At 54.5% G+C, this 16,489-nt stretch overlaps 1 protein-coding gene across 7 annotated transcripts in view; it reads right to left on the minus strand.

Annotated features, from left to right (window-relative positions):
* The window catches only part of LOC129509496 (cadherin-23), a 76,369-nt gene that overhangs the window by 11,297 nt on the left and 48,583 nt on the right, over positions 1–16,489 (minus strand). For 6 of the 7 annotated variants that reach the window (XM_055325086.1, XM_055325083.1, XM_055325084.1 and 3 more), the window contains exons 8-19: positions 15,232–15,365; positions 14,563–14,772; positions 13,931–14,038; positions 12,473–12,575; positions 10,986–11,111; positions 10,053–10,256; positions 8,184–8,642; positions 4,605–4,721; positions 3,352–3,576; positions 2,602–2,771; positions 2,261–2,398; positions 1,236–1,355 (exon numbers count right to left, since the gene is read on the minus strand). In XM_055325086.1, coding sequence (XP_055181061.1) covers positions 1,236–1,355; positions 2,261–2,398; positions 2,602–2,771; positions 3,352–3,576; positions 4,605–4,721; positions 8,184–8,642; positions 10,053–10,256; positions 10,986–11,111; positions 12,473–12,575; positions 13,931–14,038; positions 14,563–14,772; positions 15,232–15,365 — 2,114 coding nt within the window. Of the gene's footprint in view, positions 1–1,235; positions 1,356–2,260; positions 2,399–2,601; positions 2,772–3,351; positions 3,577–4,604; positions 4,722–8,183; positions 8,643–10,052; positions 10,257–10,985; positions 11,112–12,111; positions 12,262–12,472; positions 12,576–13,930; positions 14,039–14,562; positions 14,773–15,231; positions 15,366–16,489 lie in introns of those variants that run through there. The other variant, XM_055325088.1, reaches the window with a different exon arrangement.

Genomic DNA, 16,489 nt, shown 5'->3' on the forward strand with positions numbered 1-16,489 from the left:
CGCTCTGCAGCTGGCCCTGCAGTCACCTGGTAATGTGTGCCTGGGTCCTGAAGCAGGGACCGCTCCCCGCCACCTCTCGCTCTGTCCTTGGCTCCTTCCCACAGCGGCCCTCAACATCCGACTCTAATCTCCGGACCGTAATGCTGGACTGTGATTCTTTCATCCCCAAAGCTCCCTGTCGATTGGGATTTGTGTCTGGCTTGGGACCTGGCTCCCTCTGTGGACCCCACAGCCCAGGGCGGGGCCTATGGGCCCAACCAGGCCAGGAGGCTCTTTCTCCTCCCGCTCCTGAGGCCCTGCCTGACGGATGCCCTCGTCAGAGCCCTTCGCAGCGGCGACTCTGAGAACCCTGTCTGTGCTCAAAGCGCCTTCCGAGTGTCCATCCCCCTGACCCACCACTGTCTCAGGCAGGAGGCATCATCATTGCTGCCCCCCTGCCCCCCCCGCAGAGTGGACACCTGAGGCTCAGAGAGCGTCCAAGCCGAACGCAGTGTGCTCAGCTCGCGCACCCTTAGTCTTCGGACTCCAGATACTGTGCCTTTCCCGGCACAGCAATGCGACACAGTGTGACAGGGCCGGGATTCAGGAGTGCGAGTGCTCCTGGCCCCTTGCCGCTACCTGCTGACAAGACGGTCTCTGCCCACCCGGCTTCCCGACAGCCCCCACGCTTCAGGAGAGTTCCCCTTGGATGGTTAGGCTGCTGTGGGGAGGAGCGGCAGGAACAGGGGGAGGAAGACAGGGAGACAGAGCCTCAAGCCTGGGGGCTTGGACGGGAGTGGGGAGAGAGCTCAGAAGGTGGTACGCTGGCCTCAGGGTGACCGTGCTGATGCTGGGGCTGGAATGGGGAGGGGTCTGGGCACCGGATCCCCCACGAATGTTCCTCAAGGAACAAAGTTATAAAGATAACTGCGTTACGCTTATGTTTCGTTGGTGGGCTGTGCTGCTTTCACTGAGACACAATGGACAGTGGGACACGTGGAGCCCCTTGGGTTACACTCGGGTCTGTTTAACTGCCTCAGCAGGGGTTTGGCACAACAGATGTCTCTTAGAGAGTCCCCATCTCCCTAAGCCACTGCCACTTGGAGTCACCCAGCTAAGCTCCTGCTGTCTACTCCTGCCACCATGTCTCGCAGGGGACCGGGGGGGCTCTGCATTCTCTAAAATTAAAAGTGTTGCTTGCTGCCTCCGCAATTCCAGTCCTTAGGGGGTCCCTGGGCCGGGCTGGTGGCCCTTACCTGCACTGAATTTTCTCGACGGTTGCTGGCTATATCCCCAGGGTTGTCTTTGGCCAACGCAGTCAGAATATAGTGGTCTTTCTTCTCCCGGTCCAGAGAGGACAACACATAAATATCACCCTGGTAGGGGGAGGGTGGAACCAGTTCTTTCAAACCGATATTTATTGAGCATATACTATACGCCAGACAGCGTTCTAGGCTCTGGAGCTGCGGCACTGAGAGAAACAGCCCCTACCCCCATGGAGCTCGGAGACTAGCGGTTCTGCTTGCCTGCTTGCCCCCACTACTCCCATCCACCTGGAGGTGGGATGGGCCACCCAGGCCGGAGCTCACCGCCTGACTGTTCACACCGAGCAGGAAGGAGAGAGCCCTGCTGACAGGACAGAGTGCAGGGGGATGTGGGCAGTGAGAGGCAGAGGGACAGTCCAGTTCCGGCCTGGCCCCCGGGGAAGGCCCCGCCTGACCAACCACCCCCAGGCCACAGTGGTCTCACCCCGTGCTGACACATCAGCTCTGAACCAATTTACATTCACTGGAAATCATCACCCACCCTTTGTCTTGAGTTTCTACTCTCCCACAAGTCTGACACCCATGGCAGCATGGGGGATGCACCCGTGGGGGCGTCTTCCCTCCCCACCAGCTGAGTATAGGGCCATGTATGCAGTAGGAGCTCAAACACTGTGCCCACTTTCTGCAGAGCTTCCCACACCTTTCTTTTGACAGTTTTGAAAAGCAGTCACATGGACTCGAATCAAGTTTTCTAGTCCGGTGGGGACACATCTCAGAATTTTTGTGTCAAACAGAGGCTTGTTCCAAAAGACTTTGGCCACAGGGACAGAAAGGCCACAGTCTTACAGGATGTCTGGGACTCTTGCCAGGCTTGCTGACTTGGTTAAAAAAAAAAAACCCTCTGAGACCACAGAGGTCTCGGTGGCAGGTCCCAGAAAGTGGGATGACTATAATACTTGTGATGGCTTCTCAGCCTCTGACCCTGGGCCCTTCTCCCTGCCCGCTTGCCTGCTTACCGTGGTGGGGTTGATAGCAAATTTGCCCTCTCCATCCCCGAGGCTGTACTCGATGAGGGCAAAGTTGCCTGAGTCGGCATCTGTGGCAGTGACAGTCAGGATGACGGTGCCTACAGGCACATCCTCGAAGACGGCTTCCTGGGAGCCCAGCAGGCAGGGAGAGAGAGGAGGGGGGGCTCGGGTCCATCCTGGAGGCTCTGCTCCTCCCCTAACCACTCATCTGGTAGACAGCCCAGAGCACCAAGCTGCTCACGGGGAGGTCATGCCCCCGGGGCTCAGAAGCTGGCAGGGGAGGGCTGGAAGATGCCCAACGGCCCCAAGGTGTGGGCACGGCTGCCCACCTGGTAGGAAGGCTGGTCAAAGATGGGGTTGTTGTCGTTGACGTCCACGATCTCCAGGTAGACAGGGATCTCAGCTGCCCGGGGTGGAGACCCGTTGTCCGAGGCCCTCACGGTAAAGTTGAGCCAGTGCACTTCCTCATAGTCCACTGTCCGGTTGGCAATGACTTTCCCTAAGACACAGAGGCACCCACTGCCAGTCTGGCCACTCCTCACTCGTGGAAGCTCTCCAAAGCACAAAGAGATGAATCTGGAACTCTGAGGGGCAGGTGTGGTCCGCTGGAGAAGGACCGTGGCCCAGCAGCACTGTCTGGTGGCAGGCAGGCCAGAGGCCTCACAGCAACTGGTAGCCAGCTGTGCTCCTTACCGGCAGGGGTGAGAAAGCTTTTCACAAGTCAAAGGGATGAGAACCAACTAGCCCAGGACCTCCTCTGAGAGATTTTGCTCTTGGCCTTCTCACTGCCTAAGTGATACTCATAGTAGAAGCCTGTTCTGGCTGGTAGAGATGCTGGTGGAGTATCCCAGGTGTCCAGCAGACCTCAGAGGAGGCTTCCACCCCACCCGGGACTAGGTTCTCTCCTTTCCTGGAGTTTGGGCATCTGGGGGTGATGGGAATGCTGGCCATACTGGATCTGGCCAGCCCACTGAGGGGCTATGGTGGGACCCCAACTGGAGGGTGACAAGTGGGCCATGGAGAGGCTGAACAGGCACAGACACATGTCCCCCAGCCCTCTTCTGGAGTTTACCACCCACCTGCTGAGGCGTCTTCCAGCTGGACATAGCCTGGGGGAATGAGGTCCAGCAGCGTGTAGGTGATCAGCCCATTGAGGCCCTTGTCCGGGTCCACGGCTGCCACAGCAATGAGCGTGGTGCCAGGGGTGGCCCCCTCCAGGATCCGCTCTGTATAGTAGGTGATTCCAAAGGGCTTGAACTGGGGCGTATTGTCATTGACGTCTAGGATGTTGACCGTCAGCTTGGCTAGGGTGGAGGCAGTGGGTGAGGGTGACATGAGGGACACCGATATGGCAAGGCCTGGCCTCCCTAAGTGTAAGTCAAGCCTGGAGAGGGTGGTGGCCTTTCACTGTCCTCCTGGGACTCTCTGAAGCTCAACCCAACCTTCATGCGGTGGCATGTGACCCTTCCCTCTGGTCTAGTCGCTCACTCTTCCATAGGGGAAGGGGTTTGGGTCCTACCAACGGGCTGAGTGACCTTGGTGGAGCCCCTGGCCCTCACTATGTCTCAGTTTTCCAGCCTGTCCAATGAGTTGGGACTGTGGTGGTCTAAGGGTCTAAGACCCTTTCCACTATTCAGCCTTCTACTTCCTATCTGAGTTGTCCCCTCCATGTAACCCACCTGGGTCCTTGTCCTCTCAGTGGGGGACATGCAGGCAATGACCAGGTCTGCCCTTCCTTCCTGAAAACTTGGGCCTCTGGTCTGTAAAGATAAGTAGCCACTATCTGCCAGGCCTATCTCCCCATCCCAGCAGCAGTCTGTGCCTCAAGGCAGAGGTGACTTGAGGCCACCCCATCACTATGTCCCCCTCCTGTTCTTGCTCTGCCTACACAAAATCCACTCCTTCAGCAGCCCGTAACCTGTCATGCCCCAGGCTGCAGGCAGGGCAATGACCTGTGCCCCTCTCTGCTCTGCTGTCTGCACCTTCCAAAGTGGTGTCCTAGCCTCCACAGACACTCATGTTTCCTGGTGCTTTCCTTCCTCTGGGCTGACCCCATGGTTTGCTCCTGGATCTGAGATCCCTGTCACACATGCCAGCCACACCCTCCGCACTGGCTCTGACGAGGGGTGCCTGGCCTAAGTCTTGGCTGGCCTGTCAGTTTCTCAATCCCCATCCAGCCTCTATCAAGCCTTCTTCCCACTCTGAGCCTTTGGGTTCAAGATCACACACAGTTCTGGGCTTCTGGATCCCCCACTGTGCATGTCCCCAACCTGCTGCCTCTGCCTTGATGGGCTCTGAGTTACCCAGGGGAGATGCCTGGGGGGAACCTTACCATTTGGCACGCTGACAGAGCGCTCTGGGAGGTCGCTGGCATTGTCAATCACTGAGAGAGTGACCTCATAGGTGGCAACCAGCTCCCGGTTCAGTGGGGACTTCACCATTACGGACCCTGTAGACCAGACTAGGTTTAGTCTGAGGGGAACCCCATAACGTTTGGGCCTCCCAGGGGGCGCTCCTGGCTAACTTTCCCAAACCACACCAAGGGCAATGATCCCCAGTAGAACTGGGGCTTGCCGGTGACATCTTTGGCTGGGATGAGAGCACAGGCACCTGCAAGCTGAGGGCACCCCACTCTGCCCCTCACTCACTGCTCACTAGCCAGGTGAACTTGGGAGAGTTATTTAATATATCTGCACCTGTTTCCTCACTTATAAAATGAGGATAATTACAATACTTACTGCACGGGGCTATTTTGAGGATCATAACTGTAAAATGAGCTTACATTTGCAAAGGGTTTAGAATGGTGCTTGACACATAGTGCCACGTAATTGCTTGTTTCAAAAATGCTCATATTCTACAACAATGTGAGTATACTGACACTTCTAAAACTGTACACTTAAATATGGTTAACATGATAAATTTCATGTTATGTGCATTTTATCACAATTTAAACAATGCTTGTATTCTAGGGAGACCAAGTATAAAAGGTCAAGGCAGCTAGTAATCCCTGAGGGTGTTCCCTGGAGGGGACAGTGGTGGGGTGGACTAGGTAGTCAGGCCTATCTCTTTGTCTTGATTAAGTGAGGCTTAACAGGGCCTGATAGTGGGAAAGGAGTACTGACCTGTGTTAGTACTAGCAAGGAGCTGTTTCCTTTTCTTCTGGCCACCCCCCCCCCCAGCCCCTGCCTGCCCCTGAATCCCACAGGAACCCTCTGGAGGCTTGGGCTTGAACTGGAGAGACCCACTTGGACCAATCTCAGGGCTGGCTCTGTTGGAGGGCCTGGTGGCGTGATCCTAGGTGAAACTTTCTCTCTGTCTCCAGCTCCCTCTCAAGCAGTGTGATATTTGGGATTCCCTTCCCCCTTGGCAGATCCCCTGCTGGGCTTCTGTCTTCCTCGGGTCCCCAGCCATGGGGTGGTCACTTACCCTGGGCCGCTGCCTCCTCCTCCTCCTCCTCTTCCTACTCTCGCTCCCCGTCCCCGAGGTTGGGGAGCGAGGATGGGGAGAGGGTGGCTGCATTCAGTCTGCAAAGGCTGGGCCACGGCCTTGGCCTGGGCCCCACAGGACAGGAAGGGTGGTAGGGGTGTGGTATGGAGGAAGGCAATGGGGTGAAGCAGAGATGAGGTGGCAAGTGACAGAGAAACAGAGCTCAAACCTGCAGGCCTGCCAGCCATGAGGAAGAGAGAAGAGGGTTAACATCAGTTAGTTCAGGGTGTAGAGGGGATGGAGCAGAGCAGGGCATGGGGGACGGTAGGATTCAGAGCAGACAGGGGCAGGAGGTTTGAGAGGGAAAGGAGTGGAAGGGAAGGGGGTAGGAAGCCAGGGGAGCAAGTGGGAGCCCCGTTGGATAGAAGCACTCAAGGGGCTGAGGCTCTGGCAAGAGGAAAGGGGAGGAAAGGTAAGCAAGGGAGGGAGGGAAGGCATGAGGAAGAGGGGGCAGAGAAGACACTGGAAAGAAAAATAGAAGAGAGTCAGTCAGAAGGAGGGAGAACAGAGAAGAGGAAAGCGGTAGAGGCATCAGTAGAGCATAAAGTGGGGCAGGGCACAGGGCAGCTTTCCATGGTCCTGACCAGCCACTGCGGCGGGCAACCTTGCTCACCTGGGGCCTGGCTAACCTATTGAGATTGTTCTGGTGCTCATGGTTTTCCTGTCTTCTTTTTTCCTTTGGGCCTCAGATGCATACTGAGTGAATCATACTCTTTGGTTTACTGCACCCTGTGATCATTGGTACCACTATTTATTTATATTTATTTATTTATTTATTCATTCATTCATTGGTACCACTCTTGTTATATGTATGCATCTATTCTCTTTTATTCCCATACTCCTCTCCTCTCTTCTCCTCTTTGCCAATCACTATATTACATTTTTTAGTATTTTTTTTATTGGGGTTCGATTTGCCAACATATAGCATATCACCCAGTGCTTATCCCGTCAAGTGCCCTCCTCAGTGCCCGTCACCCAGTCACCCCCCCCACCTCCTCTTCCACCACCCCTTGTTCATTTCTCAGAGTTAGGAGTCTCTCATGTTCTGTCTCCCTCTCTGATATTTCCCACTCATTTTCTCTCCTTTCCCCTTTAATCCCTTTCACTATTTTTTATATTCCCCGAATGAATGAGACCATATAATGTTTGTCCTTCTCTGATGGTCAATCACTATAATGGACTGAAGCAGGACTTGAAAGTGTTCCTGAAAATCATGTATTATTTTTTGTGTGTATTTTACCTTTACACAAATGGGGTTGTGATATCTATATCTATATCTATATCTATATCTATATCTACTATACATATCTCCCATTCTACTTCTTACTCTTTCAGTAAGTCCTTATTTTTAAGGTCTACCCACATTTCTCTGTGAATCTAATCTATTGCTTCTGGCTGCTGTATAGTATTCATGGTATATACCCACCGTGTTTTGCTCTCCAATTTCCCAGGGATGGATGCCCAGGTGGCCTCCAACTCCCACCATGACAGGTAGCATGGCATACAGTCCCGTTACTGACCTGAGAATATCCTTGGGTCATATACCTAGGAGCAGATCTGTTGAATCATGGGGTATGAGTGTACTTTATGCAATATAGCAATATAGCTGTCGAGATGGGGGAAGCAGTCTAAACTTCTACAGTAGTGTATGAGTGTTCTGATGTCCTCACATTGTCACCAATACTCAATACTGTCCAGTATCTTAATTACATATAGAAAATTAATATCTCATTGCTGTTTTACTATATGTTTCTCTGAGTAACAATGATTTTTAGAATTTTGTCATAGCCACATTAGTTTTTCTGTCACTCTCCTGGGCCTTTTAATAAGTATACCTATAGGGGTCCCATGGCCCCTTCCTAACACCCTGGAGTAGCAAAAACATGAAACTCTCGGGAAAATGGTAAAGCCATCAAAATTAAGATAAAAAATGAAAGGCCACAGTTGTTTGTTTTGTGATAGTGTAAGAAAATCATTGAGGGTATATATAAGATTTACAAATGACTTAAATGACTAGTATATGTTTGAAGAAAGTGTTCAACTACCCGGTTATTAAAGAGATACATATTAAAACAAGGTCCCATTTTCCTTACACAATTACAAACGCGAAAGCTTTATAATATTTAGTACTGGCAAGAGTGTGGTGAGGGGGGCATTCTCATGGGAACACTGGTAGAGTGAGGGAACCTGAAAGGAGAGTTGGAGCTGGTCCAAGGAGAAGGAGGAGGAGTGAGGAGAGAGGGAAGGAGCCAGGGGAGAGAGGGAAGAGAGGGAACAGTGTGGTGTTGGGGGTGGGGAAGAGAGTAGGAGGAAGAACAGCTGAGGAAGGGAGGAACGGAAAGAAGAGGATCAAGAAGAAAGCAGAGGGCACAGAGGCTGGGTCAGGGAGTCAGGAATGGGGTGGCAGGGGAGCAGGCCCTTGTACCTGTGTTGATATTCACGGCAAAGGCATCCTCCTGGTCGGGCACCAGGCGGTCAGTGTCGTCCTTGGCCACGATGCCGATGATGTGGTACTCGAGCCTTGGGTTGAGGTCGCGGTCAATGGCAGTGATGTTGGCAATGACGGTGCCCGGCTCAGCCGACTCCAGCACGCTCACCGTCTGGATGGGTTTGAGGAACTCCGGGCGGGAGTCATTGACATCATCGATAAGGACGGTGATGATGGCCGTGCCGGAGAGAGGGACAGTGCCCCTGTCCGTGGCCACCACTGTCAGCCTGTAGGATTCCTGCTCCTCCCTGTCGATGGTGGCATTGGCGACACGGATGACCCCAGTGATTGGGTGGATGAGGAAGCGGTCCTGAGCCCCAGCTTCTATTCGGTAGATCAGCTCCCCATTGAGGCCACTGTCCCTGTCCGTGGCTGTGACCTGCAGGACTGAGAATCCTATGGGGGGGGATGGGAAGTGGCTGAGCCAAGTGGCCTCTTGCAAAAACCTTAAACCAGGATACATTTGTTGGAGGTTCCTAAGGGCTGGGTCTTGCCAGTGGGTATCCTTTACACAATTTGCATGTTTGCAACTTTGTGGGTAATTTTATTTCACATTCTGGAATTATTTTTATTTTTTAGAGATTTTATGTATTTATTCATGAGAGATACAGAAAGAGAGGCAGAGACACAGGCAGAGAGAGAAGCAGGCTCCTTGTGGGGAGCCCAATGTGGGACATGATCCCAGGACCCCGGGATCATGCCCTGAGCTAAAGGCAGACGCTCAACTGCTGAACCACCCAGGTGCCCCATTCTGGGACTATTTAAGAGATTGAAAAATCTTTAATAATTTAATGATTAGCAATATCTTTTGCAAACTGTTAGCGATTAGTAATATCTTTGGCAAATGGTCTGCTTTTGACATTTGTCCCCTTATCTGTCAATGTATGCAAATTATAGAATTATGATTCTGGAGACTGGAAACTTATCTTTTTCTCAGTTTGTTTGCCTTTTAATGTTGGTTGTTATTATGATAGTTTTCTTCTCATTTGCTTAGAACTTCTTGATCAGAAATCAGAAAAATGTTCACCAAAGTTTCTTCTTTTACTTATAAAGTTTTCAACTGTTTTGTATTTTCTCTAGGATCTCTTTGGGTTTCATTTTGGTGTCTGATATTCGGTGAGATTCTACACTAAATATTAATATTTTGCATAAGTAGTTTTCACAACTGACTTCATTGTTTCCTTTCCTTTTTTTTTTTAAGATTTTATTTTTAAGTGATCTCCACACCTAATGTGGGGCTTGAACTCACAACCCCGAGAACTAGGGTCGCCCACTCCACCAACGGAGCCAGCCAGGTACCCTTCATTGTTTTCTTCATCACATAGTATTACTTTCCTTAATTTATCCTTATGTGATTCTGGGTTACTTTGTCCCAGAGTCTCGTATTCATATCGTGTGGTTTTAAATACTGCAATTTTGTAATATGTTCTAATATCTGGAAAGGCAAATCTGCCTTATTTATACTTCTATCTCAAAATGTTCTAACTCTTCCAGATGACTTCATAATCAAATATACCCTCCAAATCATATCTGATTTTAATGGGAATCATATTAATCCTATTTTGACTTTAAAACAGTCTTTCCATCTAGGAACACGGATGGAACATATCTTAATAATCTCATTTTACAGACAAATAAGTGAGGGCGGTCTGGTTTTTCTGACTTCCTCTCCAGTGCTCTCTCCACCCACCCTACTGCCCTTCTTTCTTTCCACTGGGTAAATTCTGTCTCCAGCCTGTGAGGCTCCAATCCCTGTGGACCACCAAGTAGCTCCTACCTGGGGCTTGGGGCCTGTGCCCTGCTTACCTGGTGGGCAGTTCTCTAGCAGGTGGACAGTGAGGGTGGACGGGCTAAAGGTGGGCCAGTTGTCATTGTCATCCAGGATGGTGACCAGCAGGTCGGCTGTGCCATTGAGCAGCCCAATGTCCTCAGCCAGCAGCAGCAGCTCCAGGACCGGGGGTGAGAAGGCCTCCCGGTCAATGGTGACACCTGACTTCACTGTCACCACGCCTGGCACCCGGTACCACCAACCAGGGAGACACAAAGGAAAAGGGGTAGAGTGGGGAGATAGGGCAAGAGCCAGTCAGGAGGGGATAGAGAGACAGGGGCAGGGTAGGGGGAGGAGATGAAAGAGGAGCAGAGAAGACAACACAGTGACTTTCTTCCCCAGAGGCTCAACAAGCAATGTTTGTGGAGGGCCCTATGGCCAGTTCCCTGTGACTGTCCTCCCCCCAGGTACCCTCTGCAGTGTTCCAGAGTCTTGCCTACGATGAGGGGCCCACGAAGGAGCATTGACCTGCTCTGTTGAGACAGGTGCCAGCATATCCCTCCCTGTTGTCACCTGTCACCCAGTTGGTCTCCTGTCCAGGACCAGAATGATGGGACATGGTCTCTGGGGAACTTTAGATGTGGTCTGAAGATAGACCTTCGGCTGCTTCTGGTTGACTAGTGGCCTGAGCCTCTGCCCAGGGCATGGGCAGATGGAGGGAGGGGGTTTGCCTGAGAGCTTATACACCAGCGGGTCCCTTATGTTGGCTCCAAGCTTCCTGCTGGGTCCTCCTGCCTGGCCCTAGGGGGCCTAGTCCAGCTGCAAAATGGGGGTCGGGAGGAATGAGGTCCCCACGGAGAGCCTGGATCTAGTGCTGAGAAGCGAGGCCCTGGGTTGAGCAGTGGGTCATTCCCACCCCAGCAGGAAGACTGGAGCCAGGCTGGGAGTATGGGGTGGCACGGAGGCCTCACCAGTGCTGTTGTCAATGTCAAAGAGGCCACTCTGGGAGCCCAGCAGCTTGTAGGTCACCACGGCATAGACGTCCAGGTCTGCGTCCAGGGCCAGGATGGGCCCGTTGAGCACCGTGAGGGGGGTCCCTGGGCCGGGAGTGGAGAGGGGTCACTGCAGGGCTGACCTGGCCCCCGCCCTCCCCCTCCCCCACCCCTGCCCCAGTGAGCCATGGCTGACGATGGATGAGAGGGAGGGAGGTGAGGTGGACGGGGTGGGGAGGCCCTGGGCCGGGCTGCGGCAGCCTTGGCAGACTGACGCAGATGCCTGGGGAGCAGCCTCAAAGCCCTGCTGGGGAGAAAACACAACAGCCGTGAGCAAGCCCCTCTGGCCCGCCTGGAGCGCGCCTGCCTTCCCAGCAGCCTTTGAGGGTTACTCCATGGGAGGGTCGGGGGCTCCCTGAGTGTGTGGGCCCTGTCTAAGCTATGCACATCTGGCCCAATCTGTCTGCACGTGTGTGCTCAAGACGCTCTTTACAGGCGTCTGGCTGTATCTGGCTAGGAATACGTGACACCCATGTGTGTGCAGGACTCCCATGTCCTCAGTCATGAGTGCACACACACGCGAGCACCACCGGCAGGCCAGGGATCCCATGGTTGTGCACCTGTCTGACTCTGCAAGTGGGCACATTTGCACCCGGAGCACACTGTGTAGGCCCCTACCCATGTACCTATGTGTGTCTGTGTGCATGAGCCAACCCACACCTATGCCTTGACATGGGCACGTACTGGCATATCCATGTGTGAGTGTGCACACAGGCAGGATGGAGATACGGGGTGGGGGGGGGAGTCCAGCCAGAGAGACAAGGAGCATCTTAGCTCATCTCTTTCTGAGTTAGAATCCAAGCTTCTGGGGCTGGGAAGCTGGAGGAGGGGTGAGGGGGCCTCCCCAGGGGCATAGGAAAAAGGAGATTCTGTTCCTCTGTATAGGGGGAGGCTGGCCAGTGTACTTGCGCAGGGTAAGGGCTAGGCTGGCCTACCTGGGGCGCCGTGGCCCCCCTCCTCTGATTATACATGCTCCCTGAGCTTCCGGAAGCCCCTAGGATGCCTTGTATTCCTGGGGTGAGGGAGTGGGGCGGGGTGAGCTTACCCCCTTCCTGGGTAGTCTTCATGCTTTAATTGTCCCTCTTGGGGGGGTGGTAATGGGGCTGCTTTCAGATCACTTTGGGGACCAATGATCACAGCTTTCTTTTCCAAGCAGATCTACGGCCTCTTTGGTTGGTCCCCAAGAGGTGTGGCAACCTGGGGCCCACCAGCCCCTCAGAGCTGTGCCCCTTCCTCCCGTCCACACCCTCTGCACCTGCTGGGTCTGTGTTCAGCCATGTGGCAAGGCCGCTTCCCTCGCCAGGCTTCAGCCAGGCCCCTATCAAGCGCAAGGGAGGTCCTCAGGCATCTGGGGCCCGGGTGGTGCCTGGCAGCAGCAGGAGTTCCCAGGGGCATCTGGCACCTACCAGCAGGAGAGTTCTCCATCACCTCTGCCTGGTAGGTGCTCTCAGTAAAGAGGGGATGGTTGTCATTCTCGTCTGCCAGAAAGATCAGCAGCAAGTCAAAATCCTGAGGGAGGCACAAGGGAAGGATAGGTTGTAGGACAGGTTCTAGCAAAAATGCTCCAGTGGGAGGAGGGCTGAGAGGTGGGGGGTCAGGGCACAGAGGTAGACGATTAAAAATCCCCCACTTGGGGTCCAGACACCTGGGTTCAAGTCCCTGCTGTGCTGCTAGCAGCTCACTTGGCCTTGGGCAAATCATGTCTCCTATCTGGGCCTCAGTTTTCCAGTCTGGCATATGGGAATCCTAACTCCTTCACAGAGGTATGGTGAAGTGACCAGGATGGATGAGAACAGCAGTTAATCATGTTCCATCTCCTGGCAAGAAAGGACTTCCGGCAGGAAGAGGACTCTTGTTTTCAGACCCTGTAGGCCTGCCTGATGCTCCAGTCTGGGCTCAACCAAACTCTCCCCCGGTGCTGTAGCTCACACCTTTCAAAAACCACAGTAGAGTCCTTATCTTAGAACCTCTCCATATCCCTGGATGCCATCCCATTGCAGAGCTGAGCAAACCAAGGCCCAGAGGTGGGGCAGCTATTCAAAGCCACAGGGCAAGCTAGCAAGCAGAGTGGGGACTAGCCTCCCGGCTTCCCGATTCCCTCCCCCAGGGCTGCTGCTTCCAGGATGACCCAGCCCCCCTCCAGCACAGGCAGGTGAGGGGGAGCTGAGAGCTGGGGAGAAGAGGAGGAGGCAGGAAGTGAGAGATGGAAGAAAGGAGAGGAACACAGATGAGGGGCTTATACAGATGGGGGAGCCGAGGCCCAGAACGGGCAGTGAGTCATGCAGCTCGTCAGAAACAGAGCTGAGAGGAGCCAGACCCAAGGGCTCTTGGCCAGGGCTCTGCCCCAGACCTCATGCGCTGGGGATAGAGGGTTGACTCTTACTCCCAAAGGGACTGCTTTGCAATACCCACCTCCTCTTAGCAAAGACATCCAACTTTCTTGGCTTTTGAGGGAAAGCCACCTGGAAAACGCAACCCTTTCAGAACCCAGAGTATGTGTTTGTGAGTGTATGCAGGTCCGTATGCACACACAGCTGTCGTGTGTGCTCAAGTGTCAGTGGTTTGGGGAGAAAAGATGACAGCTTGTGTTCATTGAGTGTTTGCCATGTGCCAAGCACACTGTTGACGACTGTCTAGATATTGGCTCCTTCAAGTCCTTTCTACAACTTTGGGGTAGGGGTGGTCTTTATTTTGCAGAAGAGAAGAAAAATGGGGTAGGAGAGAAATGTGTCAAGCCGCACACTCAGTGACAGGGAGAACTGGGATTTGAACTGGGCACTTGCTCACTCTGAAGCCTGTGCATCTAATCCCCAGGCATGCTGCCTGCTACCTCTGGCCTGCTCCCCTGTGTCCTCCAGCCTCACCCTCCTGGCTATGCGTGGGTTCTCCGGGTTGTCCTTCACGGAAATGGTCAGCTTGTACTCTGGGATCCGCTCGCGGTCCAGTGGCCGGTTCACGGTGATGACCCCTGTCTGAGATATGGAAGGCTGGTGAGCTGAGCAGCAACCTGCCCCTCGTTTTGGGCTCTGGTCCACAGATGCCCAGCTGCTTGGCCTGCAGCCACAGGAGCAGGTGTGAATTCTCTCCCTAAACTTCCCAGGATCTGGTCGAGAAGGCCATAAAAGGCTGGCAGGGTCTTGTCAGGGCAAGTGATCCACCAATGTCCAGTCTTGCTGTGTGAAAGGGGTGGGCCCCCTGAAGACCCTGCGGGGGCTAGGAGCTGGTAACACCCCAACAGGAAAAATGAGGACTTGCTGGTGCATCTTGGAATGAGGCTCTGGCCCCATCTCTGCACACAGCAAGCCTTCGGGGTGACAGGGACCCCAGGGATGGCTCAGCTGGAAATCCAGGATTCCATGCTACCCAGAGACCCCCATGTCCCAGCAGAGGGCAGAGGCTCGAGGAGGAAGGTGAACCAGAAGATGCCCAGACAGCAGAGCAGAAAGCCTCTAGGGGAGGGTCCTCTTCTTCGGAAGGAGCCCTGGGGCCTCCGTACCGTGGCATTGATGGAGAAGGCCCGCTCTCGGTTGCCCGCAGTGATGTTGAAGGTGAGGAGCGCATTGCACCCGCTGTCGGCATCACTGGCCAGGATATGGGTGACGAAACTGGAGACGGGGCTGTTCTCACTGATGGTGATGTTCATGGGCAGGTTCAACAGCACGGGGTCATTGTCATTAATGTCCAGCACTCGAATCCCCACCAGCATCTGGGGCAGATGGGGGAAGAGGAGAAGTGATGGGCTCCAGATGAGGCAGGAGAGCAAGGGGATGGTGATTGCAAAGGAAAGGTGCAGGTGGCCATGGAGGAGGAAGACAGAGGAAGACCAGGATAATGAAAAAGGCATGAGGATGAGAATGAGGAGAAGCAGCAAGCAGAGAGGCAGAGCTGGGGCAGAGGGGAGGGTGCAAATGGCAGCGGGTGGGCACCGGGGCCTGGCCGTCTGGGTGGGGGGAGCTCTGCGAGGCCCTGGCTGCCAGGTCCCAGAGAGCCCCGAGAGGCACTGGCAGCTCTGTTAGGGCCCTAAGGGTCGGGACTGGCTCCAGGTCAGCCTGAGGCCTCTCTGGGCGCAAGGGTGGGCATATATATATATATATACATAGAAATCTCTATGGAGAGTTCAGGGAGCAGTGAAGGGAAGCCACTGGAATGGGGGCCCTGGACTCACCGTGGAGCTGAGTGGGGGCAACCCCCTGTCGCGGGCACAGACAGTCAGGTTGTAAAAGGCGATGGTCTCCCGGTCCAGCTCCACATCCTTCCGGACCCGCAGCACCCCCTCCACAGGGGAGATCACAAACTCCCCTGCGTGTTGCCCCAGGGAGGCTGAGTTAGCTGGGACTGGCCAGGAGCTCCGGAAAGCCCTAGCCTTCCCCCGCTTCCTACTACTCGCCCAGTGTTGGGGGGGATGGCTGGGTGCGGGGCCTCCTGGACCCCAGCTTCAGAGCCTCGGGGAGCCTGCCAAGGGCTGAGCAGTGCGGGAGTGAGGGGGACACAGCAGCGCTAGGGGTGCGGGTGCTCACGAGCCTGCTTCTACCCCAGTGTGCCTGAGACGCCGGGCCAGTTCCCTTCCCTGGGCCACGCTCAGGACACAGCACAGGGACTGACCCTAAGTAAGACGGTTACATCGGCAAAAATGGGGGCCCCTTTTGACCCAGGCACCCTCTCGCCACTAGGGATCAGAAACGGGTTAATGAAGGTCTCAGGTACCCCGTGACATGCCATTCCTTCCAGATACCATGTATTACCCCCAGGGAATGGCTTGCTCTTGGTGAGGGACCCCGAGTACGACAGAGTGGAAATGATGGAGGGCAGGGGAGCCCCAGCTGCCCCACTTACAGGCCTGGTTGGAGCCACAGCTGGTGTGTCAACAGGCTCCTGCCAGGCCTGGGGCCACGTCTCAGCCTCTTGTCAGACCTGACTTCTTTCCTTTGATGTACTAGAAAGCCCTCAGCTGGCCCTTTGGCTCTGGTCCTTGTTCCGGCCTGGCCGAGGGGCCCGGATGTCTGGAGTGTCCCCAGCAAGAGCCTCAGGTTCTCGGACTGACCTGGTAGGAACCTCAGAGACCATCCAGGCCCTCACGTCCTTCGGAAAATGAACGGAGAGTCCAGAGAAGGGTGACAACTTGCCTAAACTCATTCCAGAACCAGTATTCGAAAATCCAGGGCTCCAGGTCTCAGCCCACTGCACGCACAGGGCAGTGGTCTTCGCAGACACCACCATCAGAGCGCACGAGGGTGGGGGGGGGTTGGGAGGGAAGGGTGGGGACAGGGAGCGCGTGGGGGGGGAGGGCAGAGGGGAGCCCAGGGGGATAGGAGAAGAGCAGGGGAGGCAAGGGGACTGTCCCCAGGAACTAAGGACAGAGAGGAATGACTTGCTTCACTGTCCCTTTGATGCTTGGGGGCAAAGGCCCAGAGTGGGGCATCAAC

The sequence above is a fragment of the Nyctereutes procyonoides genome, unplaced genomic scaffold (assembly GCF_905146905.1).
Source record: "Nyctereutes procyonoides isolate TBG_1078 unplaced genomic scaffold, NYPRO_anot_genome, whole genome shotgun sequence".
Lineage (NCBI taxonomy): Eukaryota > Metazoa > Chordata > Mammalia > Carnivora > Canidae > Nyctereutes > Nyctereutes procyonoides.